The sequence below is a fragment of the Drosophila rhopaloa genome, unplaced genomic scaffold, assembly GCF_018152115.1.
Source record: "Drosophila rhopaloa isolate 14029-0021.01 unplaced genomic scaffold, ASM1815211v1 contig_115, whole genome shotgun sequence".
NCBI lineage: Eukaryota > Metazoa > Arthropoda > Insecta > Diptera > Drosophilidae > Drosophila > Drosophila rhopaloa.
In genome coordinates, this window is record NW_025334990.1 from 10,860,529 (window position 1) to 10,875,642 (window position 15,114).

A 15,114-nucleotide genomic window follows, 5' to 3' on the forward strand; every position below is an offset into this window, starting at 1 on the left:
GTGATTCATCAGCTTAAACCTCACTAAAAACAGTCTTAAGTCTTAATCTTTACCAATAAGTAGTAAGTAGGTTATAATGTATTAAAGTAATCGCTACGTTTAATAGATCTCAAAGTCATTACTTTTTTAAACATTTAATAAGTGCCATTTATTTTTCTTATTTTCGATTCTAATCCGATATATCCTTGCCGTACCACATGTTCGATTCCAGCGAACTGACGCACGTTTGTCGAGGTCTTGTATCGACATCAAATGCGGGCTTTAGAGCTGTTTTGATTGACAGTTAAACGCCGCACTGCAATTTGCAATTTGGCACATTAATCATGTGCCGCGTGTTGCACACACATTCGCAGAGCAGGTGGCAGCAGGTTGCAGGTTGCCGCTGCAAAACCCGAATCATTTGTGTCGATTTTTGTCGTCGTCAGGTGAATGTAAATGCGATTCGGTGTCGCCAAAAATGCCAGGCACGAAATATAAAAACCGAAAATAAAAGCAAAAACTGTTTGATTTGCAAATGACATTCACTTTTTGCCGGCGCGACAAAAATTTAATCAAATCTCATGTAATTATGACATTTGCAAATGTTCGCCTTGGCGCGACTCCCTCGTCCGTCTCTCGCTGAATGGGCGGCTATCGCAGATCCGAACAATGCCAAATAGTTAACCAAATCCACGAATTGTCCAGGGGTTAATTGTGAAAATATTCAATGATATTTTTTAGGCATTTCTCAAATCTTTGTAGGCAATCTGCGAAGGCCGCTTTAGACCGTATTTATGCAGGCTAAATTGGGGACTATTACTTAAGGTTTATGCGAAGCATTTCGAAGAATGGTGTTAGTTTTCCTTAGTGATTAATAATGAATATTTTTTATCATATTTTTCAGAAGAGATTTGGAATTCCTCTTAACATTAAATTAATGTTCTTAAAATATTTATGTTGCATTTATTAATTTATTAAGTTTAAAATGGTTAAATAAATTATACTGAATGTATTGCCTTATTTTCAGTTGTATCAAAATTTGTGCAAGTCCAGAAGATTAATAATTGCTGTAGTCCTCTTCATAAATCTTATTAAATTATCCATTGTCTTTATAGTAATTATCACAATAAAATTTCCATTTTTAAATGTGTAAATTGATGTATGTATATATGCTAGCCACCCCTATATTTGCAAAACTGTTTCAATTTTCATTGGCCAGCAGAAACTGCTCTTCCTTGAAGCCCTTGAACCACTCGAAACAGTCAACTTATGGCAGACTCTTCGTTCCCGCGGTAATTTCAGCTCAATTAGGGAAATGTGTAATTACTCGATGGAACAGCAAATGCGGCATTTGCGAGATAATCTATCTGGTTAGCCAGCAGTGCGAATGCGAATGCGAACTTGACCGGGCCGAGAAATGCAGGAAAGCCAAGCGGAAGTGGCGAGAGGGCGGCGTCTGGGCTCTTGACATTGTTTTTGTCAGCAGGCTTACATGGGACCGAACATGGGGCTCGACTTTGGTCGGCTGAGGAAGGCCAAAGCCGCCGCCGGAGTGGGTTTCCGGGAGCGAAGGAGAGCGGGGGGGGAGGGAGATGAGTGAGGAACTTACTGGGGATAGCATGCAAAACAAGCAAACTGACAGACAGCCAACCAGGCAGCGACATGCAAAGTCGACAACAAGAACAAATTGCTGCCGTTGGAGGTTGCCACAGCTGCCCCATCTGGCAGGCCGTGGAAAGCCGGGGGAAATCCAGGGGAAGACTCCTCTTGGTCCACGGCCAGGAAGAAGTCCAAGGAGCCGGAGACGGAGACGGAGACGGGCAGCTCAGTCATAACTCAGTCTATTGGCTTGTTAAGCGAATTTTCCAATATCGCCGCGTTTCAGGTTCGTAATTACGAGCTGCGTCTAGGGCCTATATGAGCTTTGCACTGAGAAAAATAATAGGTAAGGGTTAAAAAACTAGGGGAAAAACTACTCCATAAAACAATCACACTTTGGGGTCTTGTTAATAATTAAAAATTTTTAATGTATATACAAATATAATTATAACTTAATTATCAAGAAATTTTCTTATTATATGGCACATAAGCTTTAATAAATTATTCAAATGTAACGTTTGTTTAAAAATGTACAAAAAAAACCTTTCCATCAGGTGTTTTATAATGTTCCCAAAATCACCAGTTCAAAACAATAGTGGCATAATTAACATAGATATTATGGTGAAAAACTTTTAAAATACATAAATATTTCAATAATTCTGTCTTAAGATTCACATATTGTTTTAAATATTTCATTTTTTTCAATTGTACACTTTTATCCTCAGTGTATGGATAGTGCGTGCTTCGACGTAGATGAAGTTTCGATTGGTCGAGTGAGAAAGGTGACCGGCGGAGAAGGGCACGGGGCATCGTTCGATATTTATTTTTGCGTACGAGTATTTCGGCCTTTGGGCCATTTTTTCGACTATAAATACCAAGCCAGCAGCTCCGGCGTCTGCCTCCTGTTGCCTCGATGTCCCCATATATTCTGCTGGACTCGAAGCCATCTGGTGGCGCGTATTAAGCTATTTTCCTCGCAGCCCATGTCCGCTTATCAAACGCATGCAAAGCACTAGTTCTGGGGATAGGGGGACAGGGGGGGCAGTGGAAAGGGCTTGGAGTCCACTCGATTGTCCATGTCGAAGACCATGTCCATGTCCTCGCTTGCAGTGCGCCAAATGATTTATTAAAAATCTTTTATTATTTATAGTTGCCTCAGCTCAAGGCTGTCAAATAAGTTGAGGTAATTAATTAAGCTCCAAAGCCGGCTTTTTGGGGGTGGTGGTATCAGGAAGTGGAGGATGGCGGCGCCTTAATCTGTTCAATGGTCATTGCAAATGATACCCAGTAATAGTCAGGGATATCTAGCAATGGGAACTAGGTCTGCAAATAAATAACAATTAATTAATAATTGAAATATTAACTATCTAAGATAACTCTTCATCGGATATAAAGATAATCTGTTAAATGTTATTACTATATAAATATTTATAGCATTACCTTTCTAAACACAATGTTTGGTATACTTTCTGTTTTTCATAAAATACGATATAAACTCATAAATAATTGCAAAAGAGATTACAATTTACGATCTAATACAATCTTCCGTTAGTATATCAAATCATGAAAACTTTATGGATACCAATTATTTTTATGGGAGTGCCGAAAGGTCAATTTCAAACTAAACAACTTTCACTCTTTAATCATAAATCCGTGAGTTATGACTACTCCTGAGATGAAAGTGATTTTTTTGTTCACATTTAAAGGGGCGAACATCTGACACCTGTGACTCTGCGATTGCGTGCGGCTAATTGAAGACGCGGGCAATGCAAACGAATCATTTGAAACACCTCATTTGGATGAAATGGAAATGGCAATTTTCGGACTGCCCAGCATTAAAGGCGTTAAATGGCCCAATAACCGGACGAGATCAGCAAAAAGCCGACGCCGGCAAACGAAATCACAGAGCAAACCAACAAACGAAACCGAAACGCTGAGTTCTCTGTGTCATTAAGTGGAACATGCGATGGGATCCCCAGATGGGGGGATTTGCGGGGGGTGTGGTGGTCTTGGGGATTGGGATGGGGCCACGGCAATAAAAAGCCTCGCCAAATTAGAGGTTATCCATTTGGGCAAATAAAAGTCGAGGGCGTGCTGGAAGCCGCACAGATTCGCGGGTGTTAATTGCTGGGCGCGACTCCTTTTCAGCCAGAAGCCAATTGACAGGAGCATGGAGCAGCTGCATCGCTCCATGTGGAATGCACTCGAGGATGGGGGTGGACAGATTGGCAGGGCCATATAAATGTTGCGTGTCGCGAGGGAAGGAGGGCTCCTCTAGGAACCATCAATTTTCTTTAATTGAAATATAGCATTGAAAGTCAGTAAGTGGCGTAGTCTTATCCCTCCATTAACTCAACTACCTATTTGATTTCTTATTTCCCTTCTATAATTAATTTTTTATTTATAATTATAAGCACTTATGCTGCTAATGGAGCTCAAAGTGCTATAGTATTAATTAAATCATGATGGTCAATAAAAGCTATAGTCCTGACTTTTTATTTGCTAAACTACTTATTAAATAGTTATTTTAAAGTGAGCCTTAGGAAAGGTTTAGCCCACATTTTACTTGGAGTTTGTATTGGTTTAAAAATATCTTAACAAAATGAGCAAAAAAGTTAAACATCGAGACATTATAGCCGGTAGCCTCATGCTACGACTAGTTTTGCATACCGGAGCTATATTTTCCCCCTGATTTGTGGCACGTACTCAAACCATCTCGACTTCGCTTGGCACCTGCTACTTGGCAAATTAATAAATGATTATTATATTACGCAGCCCGTTAAGTTAAAGTGCGGTTATGACATAACGAGGGCACACACCGCCAATTGTTGTTAGGAGAAAGGAAAAAGAAACCGAGACGGCAACTGGAAGTCCAGGAAGACCGAGTACGAACCTCGGCTCGTCTCCCAATAATTTATCCATTAAGATTGCACGCGCCCGATTATGTGCTACGTGGCCTGGTCGTTTTGGTTCCCAGCTCTCGACTTTGGCTGGCTGCCTAGATGGAGATGGAGATGGTTATTGGGCTCGGCCCACAGTTGATTTAATGCGCCAAATTATAAAATTGTTGTTGATTTAATTTTATGAGTGTAAACCGCTCCGTCGGTCCGAGTGTCGGCCGATCAGTCAGCGCTACTCGTCTTTGTTTACCATCTGCAACTCCATCTTCAACTCGAACTCCAACTTGGAGTCCAACTCTGGCCGGAGTTTGTGGAGTCTTGTAACCATGTTCTCGCCGTTTATCGCAAATCTTCAGTCGCGGCAACCGCAACCGAAAAAATTGCAACTCCAACGGACTGTGGCTGTGGTACGTGAACATGAACGTGACATGTGAATTAGGAATCGGACATGGCACATTGGGCAGAAGTGCTACCAGGTCCGCGGAAAGGCACCCTTTTCCCATCCACTTATCTTGTTTTCCTCATAAATTAATTGACACTAATATGGCGCTAGATATCGGTCATGATCTTGGTTAGGTTTTCATTTAAATTGCCTGACTTTCAATTGGTAATAATTGTATAACAAATGGGAAATGTTTTTAATACCTCCAAAAAACAATAAGCATTTCGTATGTAGTCTTTCCAATTAAGAAATTAATTTTTACACTACCAAAAAGTTATATGGCGTTAGATATCGGTCATGATCTTGGTTAGGTTTTCATTTAAATTGCCTGACTTCAATTGGTTGGGTAAGTAATAAATGTATAACAAATAAGTAAAAGTTTTTAATACCTCCAAAAAACCATGAGCATTTCGTGTATAGTCTTTCCAATTAAGGAATTTATCTTTGCACCACCAAAAAGTTCGTAAATACTTTACAACTATTTGAAAAGGTTAGCAAAGTCTCAAATAATGTACACAGAAAATATATTTTAGAGTCGCACATAAATCTTAAGGGGAAAAGTTAAAGAGGTTAGGTAGGTTTAAAAAACCTAATCTTCATAAAACACGATTGCAGAAGAACAACCAACCATTCCATGTACCATGTGAAGAAGGGGAGGGGGGATTATCCACAAAAGAAAGATTTCTCCTGTTGGGCCCATCAATTGGCTCTCACATCTCTGTTCGCACTGACCTGCTTGGGTGCGCTGTCAATTAAGCAGGGACTTTGGGACCCAGTCCATTTCCATCTTTATTTCCACCTAAAGACGACCAACATGATCCACCACCCGCTGCTCGTTGCAGTCAATAATCGAAATACTAAACCCGCTTAACTGCACTGCACTCCAAAGTGGGTATACAGATGGAATCGGGGTTTGGGGATTGAGGATGGGGGGATTGGTGACTGGGGATTGGGAGATCTTGGACTGGGGGAACGGGGAGTTACCCGCAGACCGGGACGTGCACAATTTGGCGCCCTACTTTGGACCGAGCTCCTACGCAAAAGGGCGTCCAATCTGATCGAAACGGAGCGCGGTTAAGTGTTAATAAATCGCTGGGGACCCAATGAAGATCACGGGGATTTGTTTCAAACTGTTTTTATATTATTTTTACAACTTCGTTTGGTGCGAGTCCCCCCCAGTTATTACTTAACAAATTAGCTCAAATTAATCAGAAACGAAAGTAACGCCGCATGCAGCACTTTGGGGTCAAGACAAATGGACGGATGCGCAGTGTGGGGGCAACTGCGATCCGAACTATCCACATCCACCTGGGTGGCTGAGTGTGAGCCGGGCCAATGACACTGCCCGTAAGTGCATCCATTTGGATCGACTCCGCACAGATCCCAGATGCTTCAAACAATTTGCAAGCTTTCAATCAACCCGGCTTGGGGTTCTGCATTCTGGATTGGCTCCCTAATCGATCACAGAACTCGTATTCCCGCTCGATTCCTTCCATCATTCATGCGATCAGCATTATCTGCCGTCAGGCATCGTTGTCAGCCGTTGCTACCAAGTGCTGCAGCAAGTGGCAAGTGGCAAGAGGCAAGGGGAGGGGGCAGGAGCTGGACCAGGAGCAGGAGCATCTGCATCTGCATCGGAGCATCGCAGCATCGGAGTGCGTAAGAGGTTCGCCAAAAGCGTAATTAACGTTCGCATATTTTGCTGTCGGATTATCGCGACCAAGACGGCGCGACAAAAGCTTCCTGTGCAAATTGAACGGATAATTGCGAGCCATAACTGTAAACACAGGGAATTCGGGGCGGAGAAAGAGGTAAAAGTTGTACTTAAATAATGCTGGGATCTCTACTAGTAGTAGTAGCCACGAAAATAGTGAATAAGATTTTAATCTTATCGTAAAGTTGTGTAAATAGTGAATACGATTTTAATTTTATCGTAAAATTGTGTAATTCACTGTCAGGATAAATCTATTTATGCAAACAATCTCTTAAAAGTACTTACTTTAATCAATAATCTTACAAAATTTAGATTTCTTTATGAAAATGTCAGAGAAAAATTTTCCTGAGGTCAATAAGTATTCAGAAATCAATCCTAATTAAATATCTAGAATTTCACATGAACGTTAGACGAAAAATATTGATATATTTATCAACACAATTATTTTAAATATTGATTTAATTTTGAACACATTTTAGTTATTAGTTTAGATTATTTAATTTTCTATTATCCACATTCTAATTTAAATAATAAGCGAGCTTCTAGAGTAAGGTTTAGCCACCATCCTTTCTCATGTTTTACTAATAGATATTTTAATTAGTTTTAAGTCTACCGAATCGAAACTCTTCATAACAAAGGCAATGTTAAATATCGTTGTAATATTGAAATTATTAGGACAAACCAATTACAAGAGACAACCGAACCCAATTAACTAAGCACAAATCTCCGGCAATTAATAACCGCTCATGACATGATTCCCTTCCAGCGAGGGTGGTCTTCGAGGCCCAGGAATTTCCCAGCAAGTGGCGACTACAATACTATAACAGTCTCGAGTGGTTTGAAATGTTTGTAAAATGATATGAGCACATTTCGGGAACACTTTCCAACAATCAAACTCTCCTTTCATCCGCTCATCCTCTCGTCCTCTCTCATCCTAATCCTTCGCATGGACGCTTATCGCCCGCGCCCTGGACGCTAATTTGATGAGTCATCTGTGCCGACTTCGACTGCGGTCCGATAGCCATCTGCCCCGCCCCCTACTCCCAAAAATTTAGGCACCCCTCCCCTCCCCTCCCCCTCCACCGGCCCATTCACCTGAGTTCTTTACCTGCTCGAATGGGCATTGTCGTAAATTTAACGTTTGTCATTGAATGGGAGTGTTTAGGCATCATCTAGGGACGATATGTTTGTGTTTGTATTGAGTTTTCGTAGAAATTGTCACAAGAAAAGGGAAAAGCGGGGAATGTCAACACACAAGAAGTGCGGCAGTTGGGGGAAAACTAGATGATAATCGGAACGTACCTTTTGGGTATCTCATTTCTCCATAAAAATTGGTAACAATGAACAACCAAGCATTTCTTTTTCTACCCCAGGCGCAGCTCCGTTGTTGGGAACGTAATTACTTTGATATCGGAGCCAGAAGGCATTCCCGACTTATCGCTCTGAAATGGAGAATCCCATTTACACGGCTCATCGATCCAAGGGAAAAGACTTGTGCCGCTGGCGAAAGTCTGGATATGGCATAGAATACGGATCCATATCAAACTGGAGCAGATGTCTGGAGGGATAGCATGCGGAATGCGATGATCTTAAGGGTTTTACTTTGAGTGTCTACAAATTTATTGAAAAAGGCGAATATAACCCACCTTGAGCATGCCGAAGTTATAACTCCTTTGCAACCATACCGAAAAGTGATGACAGTAGACACATATAACAGCTGCAGGATACAGTCAAATCAAGGGAAATATATAAAATATAAATATAAAATATATATTCGTATAAGGAAAAAACAGCGGATATACAATAATACGAAAAAAAATTAGTCCCATTAAATACAAACTCATTTAAAAAAGTATTTTTTCAAATTCTTCTGGGAATACAATTTTAAACAAAATAAAATAGCTTATAATAAAATAAAAAAAGATATTTATATATCCGTCAAATCATATTACCCTATAAACATTTATTTTAATGCAAATTAAAATTTTAATAGACAATGTTTTGTAGCCAAATTTTCCAGAAATCAAAATCAATTTGGAATTAAACATAAAATGTGGCTTGGATGGGGCTCATCGGATTCTTTTTGGGAATTACTCTCTAATGCGAATCCCATCGCACGCGTGTGTTTGTGAGTCATCTGCGGTCGCAATTCCAGAGTCAGAGATTCATTGGCCATTCAGTTCTGTGGACTGCCCCCCTGGAGCTATCATAAAATGCCGGCGTCGCCAAAGGAAGCGGCTCCGGGGGGAGCAGGCGGAGGCGGAGGAGGAGGAGAAGGAGGAGGAGGGGCTAAGGTCGGTCGCCTACTTACTCCGGAGCTGTCAGCTTATCATTTCGCTTTTAGCGCACCACAAGTCCCCAGAAAGTGTGTCCTGCGACGGTGGCAGTGTGTGCGTAAGTGCACTCAAAAAATTTACGATGTTTTTTTATTAATGGTATGTTAATGGTATAAGTGATCACGATACATGCATAGTAGAAAGTCCCGTGGATAGTACTATGTCCTATTATGTTAGCTTTAGTTTTGTAAGCTATTCTATCATTTATAATAAATAAATAAAATAAATATGTGAAATAAAATAGACGCTGGCAAGTTAATTTCATTTTATATTGACATGTTGTAGGTATGTTTTAACTATTTATTAGTAAAATACTAAATAACATAAGCAAATGTTAAATTATTATAATTAATATTACAAAACCACTTCAAACCTAAAAACCTGGCTTATGATTGTAATTGCTAATTCTTTATTTGTTGATAAACAGATTTTTTATTTATTTATGGTTTTGCTTTTGGAACTCCAACGTTTTTGTTTATTGGAACTACATCAACATTAAATAGAGCCCTAATTTCTATTTATTTCTCTCTCTATTGTGTTATGTATATATATCAAAACAAAATAATAACCATTATATTGTGGGATATAGAGTAAGAGATAAGTTAAACATTTTTTGAAGTACAATCTCCAATATATATTTTGTAAACACCAGCTGAAATTACACGAAGTTTTTACTTATTCTACTATTATTCAACAATTTAAGGTTCCAATTTAGTTAGTTTGCTAACGATTTAAAAGCTTTTTAGATATCTTAGTTACTCTCCATTTTTCGAGTGTGTGTTGGGGGCTCATTATCGGAGTGCGCTCAATGGAATGTAATGGTGGCCCCATCCCCTGGGCCACCACTTGGCTTGGCCCGATCCTCTGCCCGCTGGCCTGGTCCGCAGCTTGCGTGCTGGAACGCCGCTGTCTCCGCTGGCATTTCGTGTTATCCTTCAGCTCAATTTCGGCTACTTTTGGATGTCGCTCGGCGAGTGAGTTCTTTTTCTCCGTTTTGGGATTGCATTGCATGTCGCATGTCGCACTCGAACTCAAAACTCGAACTCCAACTCGCTGTGTGTCTCTTTCTTTCCGTTCGCCTCTCCGTCCGTCCGATAAGGTTTTAAGTTATGACCTTTTAAAATGTCCAAATGCGGCGATAACACGTGATTACTACAAATGTATTCGGAGAGTGCAGCGGATCAGGATGCGCCACAAAAAAATCCGGGGCCCTTAAAAAGCGAGAGGGGGGATTGGAACGAAGGGAGAGGGAGAGGAAGCGAGGCGACTTGGCAACAGGCAACAAATTGTTTTGGCCTCCAACTAACAAATGAAATCCTAAATCACCCTGCACTCCTGCTGCTGCCACTCCTCCGCGATGCCAAAGCTTCTGTCCGCCATCCAGTTGGGCTGCAGGACATAGATGGTTGGGGGTTCCCCCTCCCCATCGAGTAGCTCTTCATGCGAAGGAATCATAAATATCGATCAAAACGTCAACGTTTTATCTATTCCACAAATCGATCGTACACCGTGCGAATTGCGGGGCCCAAACGGAGATTTAGGGCTGCAATAAAATTACACAACTATTTTAATGGTATATCTGGTTAAACGAAAAAAAATCACGACTTTTAAATATACATAAAAAACCATTCTTTTAATAAACACTTTTTGACTAATAATGGTTATAATTATTTTTTAGGCTTAGAAATAAATAAGAAAAAATCTGTAATTGAAATAGCTACTGGTTATAAAAAGCTATCTGCCTATGCACTCTATAATGTTTTGTAATTGTTAAATTTTTTTAATGTAACTTATGCTGAAACATATGCAAAACAGGTAATAAAAAAAAGATGATTATATTTATAAATATTTGTTTAAGAATATTACGACATCTTATGGCATGTTCAAAAACTAATAACAAACTACCGTCATCAATAAGCTGGGATTAATAATCGAATGATGTGCTTTCAAATCCTACAAAACGATCATTAAAAATAAAATGATCATGATTATAATCAAGATACGAGTGAATCCCATCCTTCCCTTTGATATTCCCAGGTTTCGCAGCCCTGGTCTTCCTGCTCCGCTGCCATTCACCATGTAAAGAGGATTCGGGGGCATCGAAGGGTTGGGGGTCGATCACTTTGTAAATTGTTGGGCCTTGCATAATTTAAGCATAATTCTTATTTTATTCCTGCCCGTGAGTTGCTGTGCCGCAAGTTCGGCAGTGTGTGGTTGCTCCCAGGAATTTCATCTTTCGCTGGCATATGTCGATTGCGGCCAGATATCCGTCGCTCCGTTCGGTCAGCTACCCGACAAAATGCTCCAAGGGATTTTCAGACCCCCATCCCCCATTCCCCATCCCCTTCTCCACTCCACCACTGATTATTAAGAGAGGGAGTGAGGGGATCGGGGGGCGTATATATGGCTAATAATAACAATAATAATATGCGTTCGCTTATCAAAATTGACGTCAGATCTTATTGATATGCATCTGGCAGTGGAGTTTTTGGCCAGGGCACAAAGGAAAATCGTGTCAGGGAATCGCTTGGGCTTAATTGAAGCGTTATTATGCGACTGTCACATACACGCACGTATGCAAAGCGTTCCCCCGAAACGTTTGTGCTGGGTTCGCGATCCCCAGAGCCATGGATGCCCAGTTGCCCAGATCCCCCAGATCCCCGAGATCTCCAGACCAAGTCCTGCTGCGACTGTGCCTTTGCCTCTGCGAAACCTTCACCTTCGCTCGGCTTGACAGATGCCTCAGAATTTTTAAGCACCGCGGGCCATCTCGGAACTTCTGCCACGGCAGCCGTCTTTTATTAATCAGCAGACTGTCCAGCGGAGGGGAGTGCGCGGGGAGGGGGGCACACAGCGGTTGCGAATATTATTTATATCGAATTTAATAATAATTCTTGAGCCGCTGCCGATGCGTAGGCTGCTGCTGCTGCTATGCTGCTCTTGGCCAGTTTGATCAGCTCAGAAATTTGCATTGATCGACGTTGCAGATATGGACAGGCGGAGGCCGTAGCCAAAGTCAGGACAAGGTCTTTCACTGAGAGAAAAAATAAAAAGTGTTTATTTATCCAAAGAGAAAGTAGTTTTTACACACGCTGCTCACCTTGACTGAATAACTATTCCACTTAGGTTGGCTAACGCCATGTGAAATATGTATTTGTTGACAGCCAATTTGTTATAACTAGATCAGGTTGATATAAAAAGGTAAATAGAAAATAATCACACAAATAATCTACAAAAAGATAATTAATTCAAAACAAAACCAATAAGTTATGGTAGTTAAGTAGGTTTCCAACATAGCTTACTTTTTTATCATGGTAATCAAGTTCATTTTAAGCTTAGCTTGAAGTGACTTTAATTAAATATTAGAAAAATAGGGAAACTCATGCAATATTTATTTTAAGTTTTAACCTTTACTTTACATAACTCAATCTGGTGACAATTTGTTCCAAATTCTTAAGCTAAGCTAAGTTGTTGTTCTATTTCAAGTAATCGATGCTTCAATGCAAAAGCACTCCAAAATTATTTAGAGTATTATTCAAAGAACTTAATTTTTAAATTTATATAAAAATAATATATCAGAAATATTTATAAATATTTCTAATATTAAAAATATTTCTAATACAAATAAAGGTTAAAAAACTTTAATTAATCACTCATATGATTCATATTATATACTTTCTCTGCTTAATTGAGGTATATATTTTATATTTATTATATATATGAGAGATCGAGTCACAAGACATATATTTTCCGAGTGCATCGATATTGAGAAGACAACGCAGTGATGTGAAGATGCTGGAGATGCTCTGGCTGCCGATCTTTCCCAGCGTTTGTGATGAACGATTTCGGGCGTGGGGGCGAGGCATTGGCGGGTTCAACTTTGTGTACTTTCGTCCGGGTGAAAAGTATGCGCCGCCCTTATTAGCATGCCGCGGACGTTCCCGGTCGGCGGAGAAAAGTGGGTTACCTTCCCAATTCCCAATTCTGCGCCTGCCCCTCTGGCTTAATGTGCCGTTTTGTTAAATTGCAGCGTTAAGAATTGCGCACATAAAGCATTTTGTTGTCAAACTGATTTCGGATCATACATAATTTTTATCTTGATCCAAATAAGGCTTACACGATCAGAACGCAGAACTCGATGTTGGGCCCCTAGGGCCACAGAAACCAGTAAAACTGTATCGATACTATACCACTATACCATACATACAACGCCATCGTTAATATATGCATGCGTGGTCAGAGGCGATATATATTTTTTTTCGGCTGATTCGTAGCTGTGGCAGTTTTAATGGCGAATTTGCCGGAGCAACAAATGAGTCTCGGCCATATGCAAAAAATATCGAAATTATGAGCATTTTTCCAAAAAAAACAAAATGGAATGAAAGAACCCTCTGCTCTTGGGCGTTTGAAATGCTATGCCTTATTTGTCGCTGCGGTAACGCCCCTCGCCCACAAAAACGCCGAAAATGGCTAAGTGGCCGACACTTAAGTGCACCATAAAAAGCGGAACGCATAAATCATCCACAAAATCCACATAATAATCGGTTAAATGGATGTCCGAAACACGAGTCAGCGATAACTATCGACTCTGTTGTCTCGGAGATGGTTTTAAATTGACACAAAAATCAAATCAACTTTTTATGGCCATAGTTATGAACCTGGGTGTTTTATTGTCCGTCGTTAACTTTTGGGAATATCAATTTGGGTTTGATTATTGTACCAAGCGTTCCATTGATTATGCGATAACTATCAATAAAAAGGAAATGCCCGATGATCCAAAGCTGTTTCACTCCGAATGCTAAACAATAAAGCTGCGTGCCAAGCCAATAAGACAGTTGGTCGATTTCTTATTACGAAAGCATTACAACGATGGTCTTTATTACTCTGAAATCCAGTCTAAAACGGGAATCTTGAACAAAAAGCCATAATAAAATTACAAATTTAAATTCAAATACTCAGATTCCATTCGATTTTATCAATAAATTAGCTATTAAGTGGACATTAAAAACTAGTCTCTGCTTAAATGGTAAGTAAGTTTAAAAATACTTTAAGTAAACTATAAATATAGGAATTATGAGAGGCAAACGAATCTGTTCTTATTTTCAAACAACCTTCTTAATCAATTGTGTTTTAAAGAAATTCGATTTTTTGTCATTACTTTTCATGGTATATATTAAATATTATATCGTAAGAAAAATATCATGTTGCTATTTATTTGGATAATGAAAAACAACAACCAATACCATCTTTTTGATATGATTTTTTTTTTAATTTTGTTACAAACCATCCAAACATTTGCCCCATAATGCGCAATTCGTGAATTTCTTCGCTTCCTTGACCCAGTTTAAATGGCAAAAAGAAATGAAAGACCCAGACGAATCGTACATATTCGATAAAATTATGCTTCATGTTTGCCTGCCCTGAACTTCCCTCCCACCTGAGCGGAGGGCACATAAATTGGCTCCCAATATCCACAAAACGACAGTAAACGGTCATTTTTATCGAAATAATTGCATTTTTTTTTTTTGTTGTTGTGTCGGTTGTTGGCTTTTTGGCTCAGACTTTGGCATTGGCAGCGAAAGTTTTGATTGCGTTCCGCTGGCGTTAGCAGGCCGTGGATAATCCACTCCGTTTCATTACGAGCTCGGAGTGCAGAATGCCGCAGGGCCGGGCCAAACGAGCCTCTGATTGTGCATACGCACGAAATCAATAAATAAAAGAGCGGCCAGAAATTGCCAGGATTGCGGACTGTGGACTGCAAACTGCAAACTGCGAATCCAGGGCCCAACTGCAAATGGAGACCCACGCCGCCGCCGCCGCCCTGACTCAAGATGCAGCTTCTCGAGGATCGGCCTGATGCGCGGTCATAATTCATTTCATTATTGTTTTGACATTTTATTTATTGAATGCGAACAGGCCCCCCCTCCCCCTGCAAATGTTTTGTGCAAATTGTTAACGGGCTTGTTTCATTTTGGGGGCCCTCGGAAAGTAAGTGAAATCAATGCCTGCGATGCGTGTGTGTGGTCTCCTCGCTGGCCAAACAAAAGACTTAGGCAACGAACTTGGCCGAAAGAGGCCTAAAGAAAAGTGTTTTTCGAGCAAACAAACGAAATACTTATGGAAATGTTACAAGGCAACACAACA

At 40.2% G+C, this 15,114-nt stretch overlaps 1 protein-coding gene across 1 annotated transcript; it reads right to left on the bottom strand.

Moving 5' to 3' along the window:
• Positions 1-2,590: 2,590 nt before the first annotated feature.
• LOC108037832 lies at positions 2,591-11,942 on the bottom strand. The gene is given in 4 exon segments (XM_044457338.1): positions 2,591-2,681; positions 11,544-11,805; positions 11,808-11,903; positions 11,906-11,942. Coding segments are annotated over 4 exon segments (486 nt in total).
• Between the last annotated feature and the right edge of the window lie 3,172 nt (positions 11,943-15,114).